The sequence below is a fragment of the Drosophila gunungcola genome, chromosome 3R, assembly GCF_025200985.1.
Source record: "Drosophila gunungcola strain Sukarami chromosome 3R, Dgunungcola_SK_2, whole genome shotgun sequence".
Taxonomy (NCBI): domain Eukaryota; kingdom Metazoa; phylum Arthropoda; class Insecta; order Diptera; family Drosophilidae; genus Drosophila; species Drosophila gunungcola.
The window spans coordinates 10316805-10336740 of record NC_069139.1 but is presented as its reverse complement, the minus strand read 5'-3'; the positions used below and the strand labels follow the sequence as shown (position 1 = coordinate 10336740).

The following is a 19936-nucleotide window of genomic DNA, read 5'->3' as shown; positions in this document are numbered from 1 at the left end:
AATTAACAAGAGTCAAATTTCTTAAGTTAAAACTTTAGATCACGGTTTTCTAAAACGTTAACGGAAATGTACATTTACGACAAGTTTTTCTTTTGCTGTTAAATAAATAAAGTCTTGTCTACTAATAAGGTCAATATATTACAGGGACTAGATGACTTTTAGGTGCCCAATTCCCACAGCCAGTGATTAAGTTTGCTCTGAATCGAGAGGTTCCTGGGAAATCCGTTGAGAGAGCTGATCAAGTGCGCATTGGCTTTTCTCCGAATTTGCGATACGTTTAAATTGATTTGACTTCCTCCATGGATATGTAAATATTCGTCTCGTAATTATTTACATATTCATTGGGGCTGTGCATCCTGATTAGATTGATTGGAACTCATTTGCATGATATTTCTGGCTGCCATGTGCAGGTGGTGAAGGTATTCGCCGTGGCACGTTGGCTTTTGATTGCCGTGCCTTTGCTCATGAAGTGGCTGGCCTTTAAACTGGTTTTCTGCCTACTTTTCCGTACTCTCTGCTTACTCTCCGCTTGTTGCAAACAGGATCCGCCCCGGGCTTAGTGGGTCAAGCTGCCTGGCCACAGAAATGTGTAGCGAGCTACAACAATTGTTTTACAATCGCCCCCCTGTCGGGTCATCATCAACTGCTCCTTCGGCCTTCAGCGAGTAACAATGGGTGTACTGAGAATAAATTGCATGAAAATTGGTCTATCGCCAATTAAATTTGATGGCTAGAGGCATTTACATGAGCCCAGACATGTTACATTTCAAAATTTCGTATTTAATTTAATTAATTAACACATATATCATTACGTATTTTAAAGGTTATTATTGGTTATCATTATTATAAAACAATATGTCTAATCGGGGTTACTTGCTTTTCTCTCCGTGATGTTGACGTAGACTTTTTCCAGTGGAAAATCAAGTTCATTTCTGTGCAGTCTGCCGTGAGACCGAGCCGAGTTCTTGTGGCCCAGAGTCTCGGGCTCGCACTGTGTCAACAGCGGCCACAATAGGTACTCATTTGTAGTGAAATTTTGGTCAACAAGGCGTGACCTTGCCCCGCTTTTCGCCCACCACCACCCAACTTTCTTTTCCCAGAGTGTATAGTATGAGTGTGTTAGGAAAAATTGCTTTTATATTACTTGGAGCTCAGTTGGGTTTTTGCTTGGCTTTTCCTTTTCCCTTTTGGTCCATGTGTCATTATGTGGCGTACACATTGTTGCAGCGCCTGCTGTGTCTTACACTTCCGCAGTGGCAGCTGCAGACACGCCCATTCCTTCAAAGCCCCCACCCACTGACTGGCCCCCTTTTCCCCATTTCCCTAACCTTTCGGGGTCAGTTTTCCTCGTCTTCGCACGCAGTTTCCCGGCCGAGTTCTTGTCTTGTCATTGTTTGTTTAATTTTGTATGCCGGATATCCCAGCGTGTTCTTGCTATTGTCCTGCTGTCACCGAAATGCCAGCAACAATAACAGTAACATAAAGAGTGGGCGTGGCCACTGTTCCCCCTTTCCCATTTCGACCCACCTCTCCATCGCACTTCCATCAATGTTTATGCCGCTGACAACAAAAGAAATTAAATTGCCAACACTGAAATTCAATTGTATCTTCCCCCCTGGGCCTCACTCAAAATTCCTCAAAAGCTGGTGTAGTTGAGGAAGGCGGAAAAGTGCGGGGAATGACGACATCTTGAATGGTTATTGCCGCTGACTTATTTGAACATTGATTTTCCCTTTGTTGGGCCCTCAATTGTAGGAAGTAAACATTTTCGGCGCTTTCAATTTATTAAAAGGCGCGTGAGGCAGCCATAAAAAGGTCAATGATTATTATGCCTCCCATGCAAATTGGCAGACAGTGTCCAAAAATAGTCGGTGCCCGGGTAAACAAGCCCAAAGTACACAGAGAAAAATATGGTTAAAGGTCAGAGGTTACGTTAGTACTTTGTGTTGTTCATATAATATTTTTATTTTCACTGCGTTGAATATTTTTATATTGAAATAATCACTGTTGAATCTTCTATATTACATATTCTAATTAATGATTTTATAATTTATGTATTGGCATGAGACCACTAGAGCTGGTATTTTGCTAAGTAAATATACAATTTTATTTATTTGTTTGCTAAATATTAGTATTTTTCTCGACTGTGTAACTTTTCTTATTTTTTTTTCCGTGTCCCAATTTGTTTTATTCGGTTTTGAGAAGATTCTAAAGTGGGGGAGACTTTGGGCTGATGGAATTCTTGCGGTGCTTCATGCAGATGAAAAGAAACCACGGCAAAATAGACTGTCCCTTCTTGATAGTTAAGTTCGCTAAAGTATGAAGCAGCATTAATATGGAAATTAAATTCGCAGTCAGGCATTGTGCGCTGCTCTTCCTGGCCATAAATCAACATTTAACACAACCTGAACATCCGCCGCTGTTTGCCCAACGTTTTCAATTTTTTAACCAGTTTGTTAACCATTTCCATTTCCAGCTTTTCCAGCCCGTTTTCCATTATCCATTAAAGCCTACTTTGTAGCGCTTTAACTGCAATTAAAACCATAAAAAAACTGTGCATAATTAAAAAATGTTGGCCTCCTTATGACACATTAACATATTTGCGTGGGGCCATTATTGCCATAACTCCCGCTGTCCTTCTTTGATCCCTGATGGTTAATTTATTTATTGAGGCAAACAACAAAGGCGGATGGAAGATATGTGTGTACATGTTTGGCGAACATTCGCACATTTGCATTGCCAAAATGCGGACTGATGGACGGAACATGTTACATTTGCATTCCGCCTGCGAGTGTTCCATTGTCCAACTGCCGCCTAATTCGGATGCAGATTTGGTTTCGCAAACAAGCGATGCAGCTACGGTTGCATTCGATTACGGTCATCGTATAATTGTGCAACGCTAATCAAAGTGAAATCGCTCTTTCGCCCGCCAGGCGAATCGATTAACATGCCAAGGATATATGTCCAGATACATTTGTGGCTGCGGGGAGCAATCTGAACTACATGTTACGGCCATTACTATAACATCTACGACTGCACGGGCATTTGCATTTGCATGGGCATGGGCATGGGCTATTGGGTATTCACAAAAAGCGACTTCTGCTTCGAGCAAATTAAACAGTATGGGAAGCGCCTTTAATTGACACCAAGGTAACGCATAAATTTCAATTGGTAGCCTCCGTGTGTGACAAAGATACTAAACATCTGCACAGAGGCTGAATGCATTCGGCAGCAACCGGAAATTGTCAGGCTTGCACGGTGGAAAAAAGCGGAAAAACACTGAAATAAAATATATAAATATCTTAAAAAACTCTTTGTTTTTAATTGGGAGATTTTTGGAATTCTTTCTTTAATTCTTTGTGTATATTCTGAAATCGGAGCTAAAAAATGTATTTTATTTGATAATTTATCAAAATTAAAAACAATTTAATTAGGTGCCTTATTTATTTTAATATCATTTAAAATCATAAATAACAGCTGCTAAAAATGTAGAAAATTTATTACTTGTTCTTTGTGTTTAACATAAAAATATTTTATGAGACAATTTAAGCTTTGAGAACTTATGGCTACATTCTATCTTAGTTATATTCACGTACTTAAACGTTTTTTTTTCAAAGTGCAACTCGAAAGTTGGCATGTGTGAGAGAATTATTATCTTGTACTTGCCCATGTCAAAGAAAATTTGCATTTTTCGGTCTGACAAAGGGCGGCGCTGGGAAGGACGACGTGTAGACAGGACTCTCTCTGGTGCGGTGTCATCGTGTGCTAGCACTGGAAAAACCTATACCAAATTGTCTGCCACAATAGACTGACAAGGTGCTAGATTGCATGTGTGGGACTGTTTTAAATAGAGCAACAATGTGCAATGACAATGAGATGAGAGCTGCCAGCAAATGTGACACAGATACGAGCTGAAACTTTCAAATGTACAGACAAAACCATCGAGGGCTCATGTGTGGGGTGCTTGTGGCCTTCGCCAAGGATCCAATACCGTGCGATCTCTCTGCCTTTTTAATTAAACCAGTTCCCTTTGAACTCGAAATGTGTTGTGAAATGTTGTTTGTTGGCAAATACTTTCAAAAACCAGAAATTTTATCGGTTTTAAGTCTTGACCTGACTTACAAATTATTGGAGTTTGAAATTTACGTTTGAAAAAGAAAGACTTTTCTTTTCTTTAAAACTTCTAAGTCCACAAAAATTAAGTAATATTTATTTGAAGATGCAAACAAGATTTTTATTGTTAAATATTTTTATACGGTAAGGTGGGAACGTAAATTTAACTTTTTCAAAACTTGTACTTAGTAACCTATGACGAAATCTTTTTCTTGGGCTATTTAATACCAATAGCTTTAACGTTTTTTAACGTTTTGTAATCCCAAGCTACACCTTTCCCTGAAAGTTAATTAGATGAATACCTTAATCGCTTGTCCCAGTGGACAATTTAGGAAGTGTTGTTGAGTACACGGCCTTGAGTACGGCATGAATGCGGAGTGCTCGAACCGTTTATAGCCCTCTGCAGACGCAACATGACAATATAATACACACCCATATGGTCGAGGGGACTTTACTCCCTTCACCGCCCCAATATCCTGCCCATCTGCCAATCCGCCCATATAATTGTGCGGTTTCTCAGCCATTTTTATGTGTTTTAATTTTCATTGGAGCACTAAAAACTTGTCAGCGTCGTCACTGTCAGCGTGTTCCCATTTCACGGGGGAGAAAGTGAAGCCGAGGGGCGCAACGCAGGCAACACGATCTTGAGGAGTTGAGGAGGCCAATAAACACTTTTATAAAATTCTCAAATCGCACGTGTTGCTTTTGTCAAGGGGTTGCCGTGGAAGTGTTAGTGGAAGTGGAAGTCGCCCCAACATGGAGACATACAATACAATAAAACTGCTAAGTGCATGGGCATGTTGTTGTGGCATATAGCCCCATATAGTTCTATTCGGCCCCCACTCCACCATATATATGCATTAATCGAGGTGTGCTGCATGTCGGCCGTAAAAACCAAGTGGCGAATGGGAGCACACTTAAAGAATAATTGCATTTACCTGAGGGAAAAAATTCCCTTAACTGTTGAATAACTTGAAAATCAAATTCCTTAAAATAATTAAATATAAAAACAATTTATAAAATTGAATTTACTTATATGTGCAACTTTTATTTAATAAATTAAATTTAAAACTATTGTTTGTTGTTTTATTAATGGTTGTTTGTTTGTTTGGTTTTTAAGCCTTAGCAAATTACTGATTAAAAACTTCAAACACACTTATATAGTTAATCTTAAAGTGATCTTAGATGTTTTTTCTCTTTTGAATGCAATAAATTAAATTCTTAATAATGTTAAAAAAGTTAAAATTTTGTAATGTTATAAGGGCTAATTTTTTTTTTTGTAAATGCATTGGCGATATTAGCTCAATTTTTTTAAGTGGCAGTGCGAATGAAGGCTGCATCGATAAGCTGCCAGAAACTGTGCAGCGCGTGTGGCACATAAAAATGGCATTTTGACATGGCCACCGGGTGGTTGTGGATGATGGCGGGGGCAAAAGGGGCTGGCTAATGAGCATTATGAATGCTTGCCATGATGTCATTGCACTTGAGTGGATCTAGTTGTGTTCTCCTTTATGTAGGGGCAACCTTCACACCCCACCCATGACCAACTCCCCCCAAAGTCTTACAAAACACTGAGCAATGAAAGCCGGAAAATTTGTTGCATGGGGGGGGTGGCGAAAAGTAATTGCAACTTAAACAAACAAAACGCCGGAGCAGTGACCGCAGGGCGGAGGGCAAACAGTAGCAGTAACGGGTTAAGTGGCCGCATCCTTTAGTCGCCCTGAAAGGGTTAAGCTCGCATGCATTGTGCACATGCGGCTGAAGAGCCTGCCACTTGTGCACAGCCTCATTAGCAGGAACAAAAATACAACTCACAAGGAACTCACTTTGTTCTCGTTAAATTAAACTCCGCTTTTTGATTTGTTTGCATTTCGGGTTTTGTTTCAGATGATTTGTTATTGTTTATCATATTTATATTGGTTTTGGCAGTGCACGGAAAGAAACGTCGATCTTATTTATTATTTAAAGTGTTTCTTAAGAGTATGTTAAAATGATGGATGTGGTTAAATTTTGTGATTGGGTTGCTCTAAAACCAATTTAAAGTTCGACACATTTACATAAATAAATTAATTAAATCGATCGTTGAGAATTGTGTAATTGTATAATTTGATATTAAGCAAGCCTGACTGTTAAATATAATACATTTTTTTAAAGATTATTTTAAGAAGTTAAGACAAATCAACATTTACACAAAATAACAAAAGATTTTTCTAAGACCTACAAAAAATGGACAGAGTTGATCAAAAAAACTATGACGTTTTTTTGTGTTTATGTATATTTATTTTTTATTCGCCAATGGATAAATTTTTATCTGGCTATCTTAACTTTAAAACTAAATTTTAATTAAAAAATATTTTTTTAGCAATTGCCAAAGCACATCCTTCTTGAATCCCCAAACCAATCGAATACTAAGTGGCAAAAAGTTAAAAAGTCTTAAAGTTCATAGGATTTATGTTTTATATCATTTTTTTTTTAAGATTTGCAACATGTTGCTGCGGTTCCAGCAACATGCTGCCGCCGGGCCTTCCAGCTTATTTTGGAAATGTTAACGCTGCGCCGCAGCCGGCTTCGTCAGACCATGTCTTCATGTCTTTTGGGGTGTGTTCTGGGGGACCGTCCTGAGAACTCCGCAGTCGACTGTCAACTTGTCGTAGGCGCGGATTGTCGCTCCCGGGAAAATTCGGGATTCGGGATTCGGTTCGGTGTTCGCTTTGTTTACATGCCAAATACTTGCGGTCGGGGGACTGCGACGGCTGTTCTATTTAATTACACAATAACTAAAGTTTGTTTGTTGTTCATTCCGCCTTGCAGAGCACTTCCGGGGCATAAAACAGCTGGACACAAGGGCCTTTTATGAGTGCGCGAAGTGAAGTGGCCAGCAGATACCAAATGGATGCCGTCTAAAATCAAAGAAACACAAATCAAGACCAGAGGAAAAACATCGGGGACGAGCAACAATTAACGGGCGGAAACCAAAATGTATAAACAATCAGCAAAATGTGCAAATTCGTGGAGTGCCAATCGAAAGCCAGCTTGAGTGAAAGTGAAAAACTGCGGCGCGCGCATATAATTAATTATCCAGCTGCTTATTAGCGCAATTTTGCCAAGGCAGCGCAGACATTCTGTTTATGGGCAATTTTTCCAAACGCAAATAAAACCGAACTGCTGCCAGTCGTGCATTAATAATTTGCATATTCCGTCCCATCCTTATCTCCCCACCTCCCCCCAAAAAACAATCACACAGAACAGACAGTGCGGCGTGTGGCGTTGAAGTGTTTATTAAATTGTCTTCGCCGCAAATGCAAGACGTTTGCCCGACAAGCGGAGTAATAGCACTTGCCCCCTCGAAATGCTGGAGTTACAAGTTTGCGGAGATTTGTCAGCCGGCGACTTGAGCGAAATCCACAAAATGGGACACCAAAGGGCCACGGATATGGCACATCGGCAGACCCGGAGAAAATCAGTTTGCCGGACTCTCCCCACCAGATTCCTTCTGCTGCTCCTCGCCGTTCTACTGAGCATGGGTGAGTTCAAAATTTGTTTAGCCAAATTTTAATGCCAATGATAATGTTTACCAATCGGAAAAACTTCAAAGATGCCAGTTTTAAAGTCATCAAACAAGTACTCCTACAACATGTAAAAATCTCTTGAAATTGTGTCAGCGGTATTATTAAATTTGTAGTGCATTTGTGTGTATTTAAATAGTACTTTCATATAATAGGTATACAAAATGTTGCTAAATAGAAAAGGTTAAATCAATAAAATAGATGATATTTGTATATAAGGTGGTCAATGAACATAAAAGAACATTTTGTTAAAAAATTTAAGAGACAAATATCCTTTTAATGTTTCCAATAAATCTTGAGGCAGCATTTTAACTATTTTTCGAACCGACAAATTCAAAGCCATTGAAACGCACTTTAGGAGATTCATTTGTTCAATTTAATGAAGTACTTGTCGGGCTTCCCCAGTCCGCGTCTCCTTTCCGGGCTGTCATCCCTTTTCAAGTGGTATTTCGGCAAATGGGAGGCAGGAACAGTGTCAACACAGTGCCACATTCGAACCCTAACTCAATTGGCTGCTCCACTTTTTGTTTTGCGCCAAGTCCGACGCTGCGGCTGCTCAATTAAGTGCTTCGATTGCTACTCTAACTCCAAATATGTGCCCCAATCCCACAGAAGTTCGTACATAAAAGAGTACCAAAAATATGTACTCAAGCAGATCTATACACAGAACAAATTCTAGTATGAATTTTATTATTTAATTATGGATCAAAGTGTGAGCTAGCACTTTTGTTTATTAATTTTTTTTAATATATGATTACAGTTTATTAATAAGACTACAAGCTTTAAAGTTAGTTAGTTAAGCACGGCTTAGCTTCAACTATTTGTTTTCGCAAGAACTATTTCTTCCTGAATGCATGTTTTCTCAGTGGAGATACAAACAATCGATACTTGAAATGACATTCGAAACAACACTTTGGCACAATAAAATACAAATAAAAGGGACAGCGATACACAGCCGGCAATTGATTGACGAAGTGGCAAAGATGTGGCCATTGGGAAGTGGGAAGTGGAGAGTGCTGGGCAATAAAAGGGATTGACAGTCAGTTCGAGTCGCGTTCTTAGCGGTGGCGAGGTGTCGCACTGGCAGACAGAAAGGGGTTTGGTTCGATTCGGGTTGAGGTGGCCAGGGATCCACTCGAATGGCTGTCAATGACAATCAGCGGAGGAATCAGACCCCGCACACACACTCCACTTTCGAGCAGCGCTAATGCTGATGCTGAAGGCTTGTAAAAAGTTTTTAATGACCCCGGCTGCCGTGTCGCCATGGAGTCTAAACGAGTCGAATCGAAACGAATGGAGGGGCAATCCGCAGCACTTGCCAAAGCAAATCTGTGTCAGGCTGTTGCTCCATTACTCCGCTGCTAATGAACAGCTTAAGCAGCGCATTTCAATGGGGACATTCCCTCGATTGCAGCCAGTGCAAACGATTTAGATATTTTGCGCCCTTTTCTAGTCACTTTCAAAAGTCAAAAAAGTCTGAAAATACTTTTGGTTTCAAAGAAAACCGTTGGATGTCGTTGCTGTGCGTATAAAAATAATTGAAATTCAAATGACCTTCAAAATAATATTATTTGTATAAAGCCTTTACCATAGCCAATATATTATTTTCATTATTTGACATAAAATATTATACAATTAGTTTCTTCAGTCATATTTTCAAATATGTACTAAACAAAAAGAAAATGATATAAGGTAATCACTAAATAATTTGAAATTTAAACGTTTCTTTTAAATTATAGTGATATTTTAGAGCAAAATGTTAGAGAAACAAAAATTTGTTGTTTATTTGTAAATTTGTTTTCCTTTTTTTAAAGAAATGAACTATTTCGAAACAGTGTCTGATGCTCACTCATCTCCGATCTCCGATTTCAGAGCATATTTCGGCAGCCGCTAAGGGGTGAGAATTTTATGGGAGTCGGGGCTGGGATTTTAGCGCCGTGAGTCGTGACTCTTTGAAGTGCCTTGTTGTAGGTATTTTTCACTCCAAAATCCAGTGCACTCCAGTTCAGGGCATTGTGAGGGTTGGCGGGGAAGTGCTTCGGCATCAGCATCAGCATCAGCAGAACGAAAATCTGAGGCATCAGCCCTCTATTAAATGGAGGCCGCGGCGCTAATGGATAGGGTTAATGGGTTGGGGTTGGCGGCAAAGTGGTGTATTAGTGAAAGTGAATTAGAACCCAAAACGGGCATCTATTGTTCTGATGTACGACGAACTGCAGGCCATAACCATTCACCAAAGAAGTGCGGCTATAAATCAGTGCATTGAAAGCTGTGCGGATTAGTAATAAATTTCATTTGATTTTCCAGGGGATCGGAATCGAGACTGGGATTGGGGTGTTCACGGTCCGCTGACTGTGTAAGCTCGTTTCCATCAATTTATGCTCCACCGAAAGTGCATAATAATCAGGGACATATAAATACCATAAATCCCATGAGCACACTGCTGGCATAATAACGATGGACATTCGTAATCAATTTCGCCATTTGCTCACTAAAAACTAAATGCAATGCAACTATAATTTCAGCTCACTTGAATGCATCAAATAAAAACATAACCTTTTTCTCACTGGTCAATTTTATTCGGTGGAAATTAAAATTATTTTGGACTATAAAATACTTAGTAAGACATCGTTTTCATTGTAATACAGAAATATATAAGGAATACATTTTGAAAATAATGCAAAACACCTTTTCAAAATAGAAACAACTAATTATGTTTTTTGTTTTGAAAAGGTAGACTGTAGTTCCCTTACAGTCATATAATTCTTTGTAATTTTAGCAGTACAACAAGAAGGTCTTTAACTCTTTTTTTTTTTCATAAATTATTTGGAATTACTTTGCGACTGATTGGTTTTTAGCCATATATATCTTTGAATATAGAGATAGTTGTTTTAGTGTTCAAATTGATTGCGAACTACAGTAACCCCACGGCGAGAACTCCCCACAAATGCATCAATTTTATCATTGAAATATTAATTGCAAAATAATATTGACAGGCAGCAAACAAATTACAAATAAAATATGTAAATTTCCTTGGTTTTGTGTTTGGGGAAATGTCAGTGGACCACGAGTGGGCGTGTCGGGACCAACATTTTTGGGCACTGATTATGCTAGTCGCGCAAAAATTGCCAAAAGGTAAATCGAATAGGGGTTTTTTGGTTTCGCAGGGTAGGCTTAGGGCCCGCGTCTGTATTTGTTTATTATTAATGCAATTTGTAGTTATTTGTTTCGGTGGAGTGCCGGCCACGATGGGAGCACAGTATGCATATCCCATTCCCATTCCGATCTCGTCTGTTTGCCGGCTTGTTCTGTTGTTTGCTTGCTACATCCATAAAACGCAATTATCGCGCACAAAGACCAAAGCAGAGTGCAGGAAAAGTGCACCTCTAACTATGTCCCCAACAATCCCCATACCTAAAAAATGTAGCCCGAAAAACCGAGCTGCAAAAGTTGTCGCCAGCATCAGAGAATTTCGCATTTGCGTTTCCATAATTAACTTATTTTGTACATTAGCAACAGATTTTGTTTATTAACGCATGTGCGCTTGCCTTCGGTAATGCGATACCATTCACCCAGCCCCCGAGGCTTTAATGCGTTAAGGGCTGGATCCAGGGACCACGGGGCGTATACTTATATTTTGGCATTGCGAAGTGAGTTTATTTGTTTTCTGCTTGTGGTTCTTGGGGCGGTGGGGCGGTGGGTCGGTGGCTTGGCATTCTCTGCGGCTGCTGTCGCATAATTTATTTATCATTAGCAAAATTTGGCAAGCATTGAAATGCTTTCCCCGATCCGTACCGCTAGACTTGGCTGTTGTGTCTGTGTATTTGGCTAAATAGTTAAAATAATTAGGCTCATTAGAAGTTTTGTAGGTCTGTGGCTGCGCAGTGCTGCCTTGATCGACAAGTGCAAATTGGTATTAATGCAGAAGTTTGGGAAACTTCAAAAGCCACTGGCAAATTGGGAGCGGTATGAAAAGAGACTGATTATAACGAATTAATTTGGAGTATTGCAGTTTTAATTGAGAAACTTCAAAAGGAAAAATTTGTTTTCCAATTAAAAGAAAAAACTCATCCAATATTCACCAGTGACGGGTGCTCAGATATTTATGTTTACGTTTTTCCAGTCCACTTTAAAATAAATGCTAATACTTTTGTTCAAATTTTACTGCGACATTTGTGCCAAGTGAGGCAAGTGTTTTTTGGAAAATGAAATTTGCCGATATTTAAACTCCATCTGGCAATAGTTCACGTTTAATTAAGCAACGTTGCCAAAAAAATAAATGGGACAAATCACGACGACAGAATCGCAACTGGCGTTCCCAAAAATACCACAGTTTTTTTTGTTTGTTCTATTTGCCTTCGGTTTTCTAGGTATTTCTGCTAGTGCCACTCCCCCAAATAACAAAAACTTGTTGTTTGCAGGGTCCAAGTGGAAACTGTGTGTGCGAAATGCAACAGCCGCAACAAAAACGGCATAAACTTTTAACAATTGCAAAACCAAATAAACAAAACGTAGGGTGAAACAAAGGGAAAACACTAAAAACTGCTGCAGGCTATAAATCTGCAATGGGCGGTGAGGAGGTGGGCGTGGTCCTCGTGGGGCGGTGGGTGGTGGGTGGTGGGTGGTTTTTGGCCGCCAGGTCCTTTGCACAGACCCATTCACACATAAAAAGCAAACACTCACACATTACGGAGAATGCGCCTGCTGCGTAAATAACTAATAAGGCTCGGGGATAAATTTCAAGTGCAATTTTGTGAGCATCGTAACCAAATACAACTCGAAACAAAACAAAAACCCACGGCCGCCGGCTGGCGGGAAAACTCGCACACAAAAGTTAAGCGTACTGGCTGCGTACACTAAAAGAAAAGCCACATAAAGGACTGTAAGCTTGAAACATCAAGGAGGAGACTTCAAAATACATAAATTACTGGATAAGTAGAAATTGCTTAAAAGTGTTAAATTGCTAATAATACTTATGTTATTTAAAATCTGTTTTGCTATTGCACCGGTGAAGTGTTTTCAAACTAAGCTGACTTTTCCGAAATCAAACAAGCTACTTTTCCTTACAGTGCAATACATTTGCGTTTTGTGTGCAGCACGTTTCTATGACTTAATTAAAATTATGAATGTTTTTGCCACTGAATCTCTGGCATGACCAAAAACCAGACAGAGATGGTGGATGAAAATAGGAAATGGGAAAATTGCGAGTCGGGGAAGCGGGAAAAACGGACAGGATGTCAATGGCAAATGCGCTTTTTGCCAGCAAGCCAAACAAACAAGCAAACAAACAACTAGTAACATCAATTTTTGCATAAATCAGAAGGCACAAAAACCATGCCAAATTGTAAACATAAAACGAAATGGATACACCACACGCCCGAGTTTCCCACATAACCCATTGACACCACATTTGTGTGACTGCGCCGGGAGATCTAGTTACCAAAAATGAAATTTCCGAAAACCATTGTCGCTTATCGCGTACTGTCCCGCTTTTCCGATTTTTCCCACACTCACCACATGGCAAATGCATATTGCATTTAATCAAACCGAACGTTGACTCCCAAATTTTGGTTGGGGTAAAATTCATTATTACTTTTATTCGTGTGTAAAGTGTGGAGTTGGCACAAAAACGAAATTTCGATTGACTAATATTGAGCTGTAACTACTAATTAGCGGACTTTTGAATTTAATTATGATATCGATGGATATCCAACCAAAAACAAACATTCTTGGCCGCTAGATATGGCAGGATATTCCTTTTTTTTCAATGCTGTAGGATACTCCCCATTTTCACACAAAAAAGTGTCAACAAACGACTTGTTGAAAGACTCGACAAACTGTTGGCTCGCAAAATTGATACCAGCAGCGAAATAGGCAAAACATCAAGAAAAACAGAAATATGAAAGAAAAAACTTTGGAAAAACAAAACGAAGTTGCGTGAATTCACGTTACCATCAAACAGAAGAAAAATAATTTTTATTTCTAACCGTTTTTATGAGAAACTATCGAACGTGCAATACCTTTAAGTTAGGAATGCTGAAAAAGGAGTAATACTCCTTAATAAAATATTGTTAAATATAAACTCCAAAAAACACAATGCGAATTAAATATTAGAAGAAATATATATATTTGATATTTCTTAAATAATTTGGCTGGTTAACTAACTAAGGAAAGACAAATAATAATTTTTGTTGGGGGGTTTAATTCTAGCAAAGCTGTAGCTTGAAATAGTTTTTCAATAAAGAGTAATTTCAACGAATACAATTAATATGCTAACTAGGTAGGAGTCACAAAATTTGTTTGAATAAGATGCTAAACATATTGATTTGTGGGAAAGGGTTGGGTCTGTCTCTTTTCCAACTCGTATACCCGAAAGCAGAATTTAGGGTACCAGAAAGTGCTTCGAGCAAAGCGATTCATAGCGGAGTCGATGAATGGCATCCAAGTTGTGTCCCTGCAGCGGACATGGGGCCAGTGGGCAATTGGAATGGAATGGCCCGGGTGGCGGCAGTGGGTATGGAGGGTGGGATGGGGAACAGGGAACGGGGAGTGGGGAGTCGAAATGGGCAGCGGATAGCACAAACGGTCAAAAGTTCCATTAGTGTCAGGCCATGAATGCTATTTACAAGCAGTTCGCGATGCGGCATGCGAGATAAGCGCTCTGACGCTACGACTGGGCCAAATGGAAAAACTGAATGAACAAGAAAAGCGCTAGAAAAAAATATACTCGTAGGGGGAAGGAAAACCAGTCGGCGTGCACACACAAAACGCAGTAGGGGAGGCGCAAAAAAAAGAGCGAAAAAAAATTTGCTGAACTAAAAATCCATTCGGCATCGATGCTGGTGCCGAGATAACAAAATGTTTGCTGCCCAGCCTCAATTGAGTCGTATTCGTAGTCTTCGGCGTTCCAACGTTGCGTATACGCCAAGTGAGCAGGGCCAAAGAAGCTGAAAACAAACTAAATAAATACGATCCAGCAGATGTGGATGGATGCACTGACGAAAATTTTAATTAAATAGCGGCATTGTTAATAGTTAAATTATTATTAAATATTTAAAAAAAGATGTTCAAAGAATTTCTTTAAATTAATTTATAAATTTAAAAAATTAGAATTTTATACATTATATAGTGCAAATACCTTGTGAGCCTTACCTTTTTGTATTTTTGAAAGCCTTTTGAAAAGTATTTAAAACGTTAGATATTATTAATTAAGTTTAATTTAATACTTTCCGTTGTCATCATTAAGATGTTAAAGCTCCGTTGGAAAGACCTCATCCTACATAGTAAAGAATTATCGCAAATTTTTAATTACATTTTTTAAATTTAAATAATGTTATACAATTTAAACAGCCATCAAATAAACTATACATTTTTTTTTAAGTACCCTGAATAATCTCAGTGTAATTTTATGAGCTTAAGGAGTAGAGCAAATGAAAATTTGCAAATTGCAGGGCGGGGAAGTACGATATCCAACTAAGCAAGTGTGCGACTTCAGTGCACTGCAATGTCACCAGCTTGAAAATAAAAACACAAAGTCCCTCACATGCATATTTATGTTTTTAGCAGCAACTGTTTGCCCAAGCCCTCCTCCCCACAAAGCCGTCTGCGCAGTATTTGCACAGTTATCCTTTTTGTTTTATTTGCTTAGCGCTTCTGTGCAAAGCGGAGGATAACGAAGACTATCTCGAGACAAGGAGTGCCAGTGCTCGGGCTGCGCAAGGATAACCCCGACACCGGGGTTAAAGGACGGCGTTTCGGCACATCATCATCGCCATCGTCATCATCCACTCGAGCTGGCAACACTTGGATTAATGTTTGTTATTATTTTTTCATTTATCGCATATATTCCTATTGTTTACCCTGTCCAATTTCTGTTTGCAGAAAGCAGAAGGGAGTGTTTTTTCTTCGTTTTATTTTTCTTTTGGTACCCTTGGGGGTAGTGCGAGTTTGTCTGGATTTTGTTTTTTATAAACCACTGCCAAGTGGCAAAGAATGTCCTTAAAAATGTACAGCAGTGCAAGAAAATAAAAAAAGAGTAAAGTGAAATCAATGATAATTAAAGCTTATAAAATTGTTGGGTTTGAGAGTAAAAACTTATGCGAATGTAAATGTAACTAAAACTAGTGTTTAGTGGATGTTTTGGAATTAATGGCAATTAATTTATATTTTCGAGAAATAGTAAAAAAAAAAATAAACTTACTAAGTGAACAAAAGAACAAGCGTATTAGTAATCAATAAAAAACTTGTGATGTTAATTAAGCCCTTTAAACTCATTTTACCATGCGATTAAATACTACGTAATTTGAATTATTGAAGTTTTTTCTATAACCATTTGATTGGATATTTGATTAACCGACACATAATTAAATTGTAATTCGTAATTGAATTTAATCATCAAGCAATTAGTAAATGAAAATTGTGAAATCCAAATCAAATCCACGCCCCCAAAGACCCAACGGCTCATTTATCGGCCATAACACACAACAAATTATGGTTTGCGTTTTCATAATCAGCATTTTTCATTTCCTTTGGCGAGGTGTGCCACGTCCATGGACAAAGGGAATTTTAACTAAATTATGTTGGCCTTTTTGTTTGGCTAAGGCTGATGCCCTCTGGACACGTCACGAACGGGTTGGTTTGGGTTATGATTACGATTTGAATGTAGCTCTGGGTTGGGCCCCCAACCCGGATGTTTTTCCTTGGGGTTGTGACACACACAGCACAGCGGAAAAACAAATGCTTCTCCAAGTCCAACTTCATTTCCAGAACTTCCATAAGAGACCGGGCATCGTAAGCCATAACTAGCATTTTCGGTTTCATTAGAAGCGCTTTTCCTAGTTTTTTCCTCCCTTTTCCTACCCCTTTTTCTGGCCGATTGCATTTTTTGCCCGACATTTTTCCAGTCTGGGTCTGGTATTAGTTTTTTCAAGGCATTAGTTTAGTGTTGGGCGTGTGCGGGCTTTTGATTTATGGTTTCGAATTGTGCGAGTTGCGTTTTTTATGTTAATTAAATTGCTTTTCCTCGGATTGGGTTGGATTGGATTGGATGGGATGGGGTTGTGCTGCCTTTTCTGGTCTGGCTGCTGAAGTGCATGTTCGCCGATGCCTGACTAAGTGCACTTGACCAGCCAGCCAGCCAGCCAGCCAGCCAGCCAGCCATTTCAATCCTGGCTCCTGGTCAAAACCCAACCGTCGCACGAACCGCTCTTTGACCCGCCTGAGCAAATGAACTGCAGCACGCTTATTGTCACTAAATGCTGTTGACCCAGCAGGAAGGCTTGGCAGCCGGCTGTTCTGGCCTGTTCTGGTCCTTCTGATGCTCGATTCGAGTAGAGTCGAGTGGGACCGAGTCGAGGAGCTGTGGCAGTTATTAGAAAATCCATTATGCATGTGTATGGGCTGCCCATGTGGGCTGTGTCAACACTGACGGTCGGGACTCAGGACCCCAGACAGGTGGCTTGTCATCAGCGATACACTGCGATACAGATCAGACTCAAAAGTATTCAGCATTATGTATAAATATATATATATATAACCTTTTCAATTTATGGTTATATGATTTTTATAGGTTGTGCCTTAAACAATCAAATCAATTCACAAATGATGTTGCCTTCTATTTTAAAATTGGCTTGAACATATCGGCATTTGTACAAAAGAAAACGTATCAATGCTTTATATTTAAGCAAGTACAATTATACTGAGAATAAAAACCTTGACAAATGTGAAGACTTGAGGAGAAATTTTCCATCTCGTAACCACCATTTCTTCCCAGTGCCCCTAGGGTAAGTCACCCACTCCTTTCCAAGAACTTGCTATTTCTGGTGAATGATAAATCTTTCAATGAGCTGGCAGTCAGGCAATGAGGGCGCTGATGGGAAACCGAAACAGAAACAGAAACAGGAGCTACGGAAACTCCTGGTAAACATGCCAAAGAGCAAAGCGGGGCCCATTTCAATGGAAAGCTGCAACAAAAGCGTATTAAATACAAAGGCAATGCCACCCACACGTACACATGAGTGCACATAGATATTATACGCCAGCTGGACCGATATCTGTTTGTTTTTCCCTTCCCTTCATAAGGAAAGCGACTCCTCAAATTATTATGCTGTGATATTCAAGTGTGGAGAGGGCCCTCCATTTCGGCAGCTTGTTTGTCCTGGGTGCCTGCCACGTTTTCTGGATTGCAATATTTATCCAGCAATTTCAAACTCGCAACAAATTGAACACAGTTTAGGACAAGCCCTCAAAAGCAATCAATCAGTTTGAAACTAAAACTAATAAGCTTTCAGATTCCCGAAACTAAATTTAGTTACTTTTCACAGGTATCCTGCGGCAACACAGAAAGAAAATGCTATGTTGAAAGAATTAACTGAAATATGAATTAATAATTTATTTGTCGAGCTCATATTCAAACACACATTATAAATTTCTTTTTGTAAATAAAATATTTAATTTAAAATTTTTGTTACTAAAAATGTATAGTATATACTTGCATAAAATACATCTTTCGAACAATCTTTATTTAAAATGTTTGTATCTCGGTGGAATACTAAACTTTTGCCAGGCGACCTGTGGTTAGTGTAAAAATTCAGCTTCCAGCCCCTGGGAAGGTCGGCAAAAAATGGCATCTAACTTTTCAATTTGGTATCTCTTGCGGCTTCGACGAATGACGCACTCTGACCAGATTGGAAAACAATAAAACAGGGTAGAAGGAGAAGTGCTGTGAAAAGAGCGTGAAAAGTGTGGATCGGAAGGTGGAAGGGCATCCAAGCATCCTGGGAGCAGGACAAAGCGAATGGAAACAAAGAAGAAGGGTCGGGTGCATTGATATTTAGCAGGCAGCCAAATCCCCACTCCAGAAAGGTGGCTCTTGTTTTTGGCTCTTCACTTTGGCTGCCATGTAAACAAATCGCAAAAGGATAAGGACAAGGCACTTGTAAGCTGGCACTTAGCAGAATCGAACAAATATGTGACTTTTGCACAAACTTTTTACCTTTCCAACTATATCTCGAGTGTGCGTGTGGATTTATAGACATTGTTTGGCTGTCCTGCCGTTGCTTTTCCCCAGAACGCTGTGCACCCGGCTGTGTGCTATGATTTCTAGCTGCACCTTCCACCTAAACACTAACAAGCAAAGTTTTCCCAGCAATAAGCAAGTATTTGCGGTTGCATTTCGTTGCTCCTGCTACTGCTTTTGCCTTGGTTCCGGATCCTGCTGGGAAAACTCTCAGCAGGCGGGACCCGGCAACTACACTTTCCAATTTTCAATTGGCAAACAAGCGGAATTTTCGATTTCAGTGTGCAAATATTTATGCGGCTAGCAAGGACTTTAAAGTACTGCTTAATTTAAAGCAGGTGTTTTCCTACCTGGTACTCGCAGAGATTACCGGCTTTTATTATTCCTTAGCGTTTATTTTAACAGATTTTTTCCATGTAGTACTAAAAAAATAGCGGAAAGTAAAACATAAAAGAAATTTATAAAAAAAAATCATTTATCAATTGCAGCCAATGAAAATCGAAAAAGTATGGTTACATGTGGCACTAATAAGTTCAGAACATAAAGTCAAAAGAAGAAGGCAACTTAATGAAGGAAGCAGGGGGTAGCTTAAAGTCTTCACTGTTGGCTATAGTTTTCCAATCCACTTTTTTTGTAATTTCTTGTTGCTTGGACTACCGGTGTCCCTGGCCAGAACGCAAAGGCAGCTGGCCAATTATGCTGGCAGGCTCCGCTGGTCATTAAGGTCAATGTGCAAGAATTCATTTTACAGCCTGCAAATGGAGTAAATGTTAAAGGGCAGCTCGACAGTGGGATTGGCATAATGAAAATCATGCTGATTTCCTCTGGAATTTTCCATGGAGTCGCAGAAAATATCGCCCGATATGCAAACAACTCCCGAAGGTAATGAATTACGCACAGCTGGCATGTAGAAAAAGAATGAAAACAATTTTATTTTATTCGCCTCGCGAGAGATTTACAAGGGACCGAATCCTTGCCTCGCATTCCATTGACTTTTCTTCGGCTTTTCCTCCCCCTTTCCCCCACCCCACGTAAGGACTGTTGGCAAAGCCGCAAATTATGTGCCATTATTCTTAAGGGCACAGCCGCATGAAATGTGACCCAAATAAGATATAAAAAATTTTTGAGTGCCTTGTTAGGCTATGTTGGAAAGCCTGGCAAACGCTTGTAAAACACCAGTTCCAGAGAGGGACAGGACCATTGGCGTGGCTGCGTGTGGGAGCGAGAGTGATGCGCTGCC

The 19936-nt window shown here is 39.6% G+C and overlaps 1 protein-coding gene across 3 annotated transcripts in view; it reads left to right on the top strand.

Annotated features, from left to right (window-relative positions):
* Positions 1-19936, top strand: part of LOC128266216 (uncharacterized) — a 47048-nt gene that overhangs the window by 12713 nt on the left and 14399 nt on the right. For 2 of the 3 annotated variants that reach the window (XM_053002566.1, XM_053002570.1), the window contains exon 2: positions 6925-7637. In XM_053002566.1, coding sequence (XP_052858526.1) covers positions 7463-7637 — 175 coding nt within the window. In that variant the 5' untranslated portion in view covers positions 6925-7462. Of the gene's footprint in view, positions 1-6787; positions 6811-6924; positions 7638-19936 lie in introns of those variants that run through there. The other variant, XM_053002568.1, reaches the window with a different exon arrangement.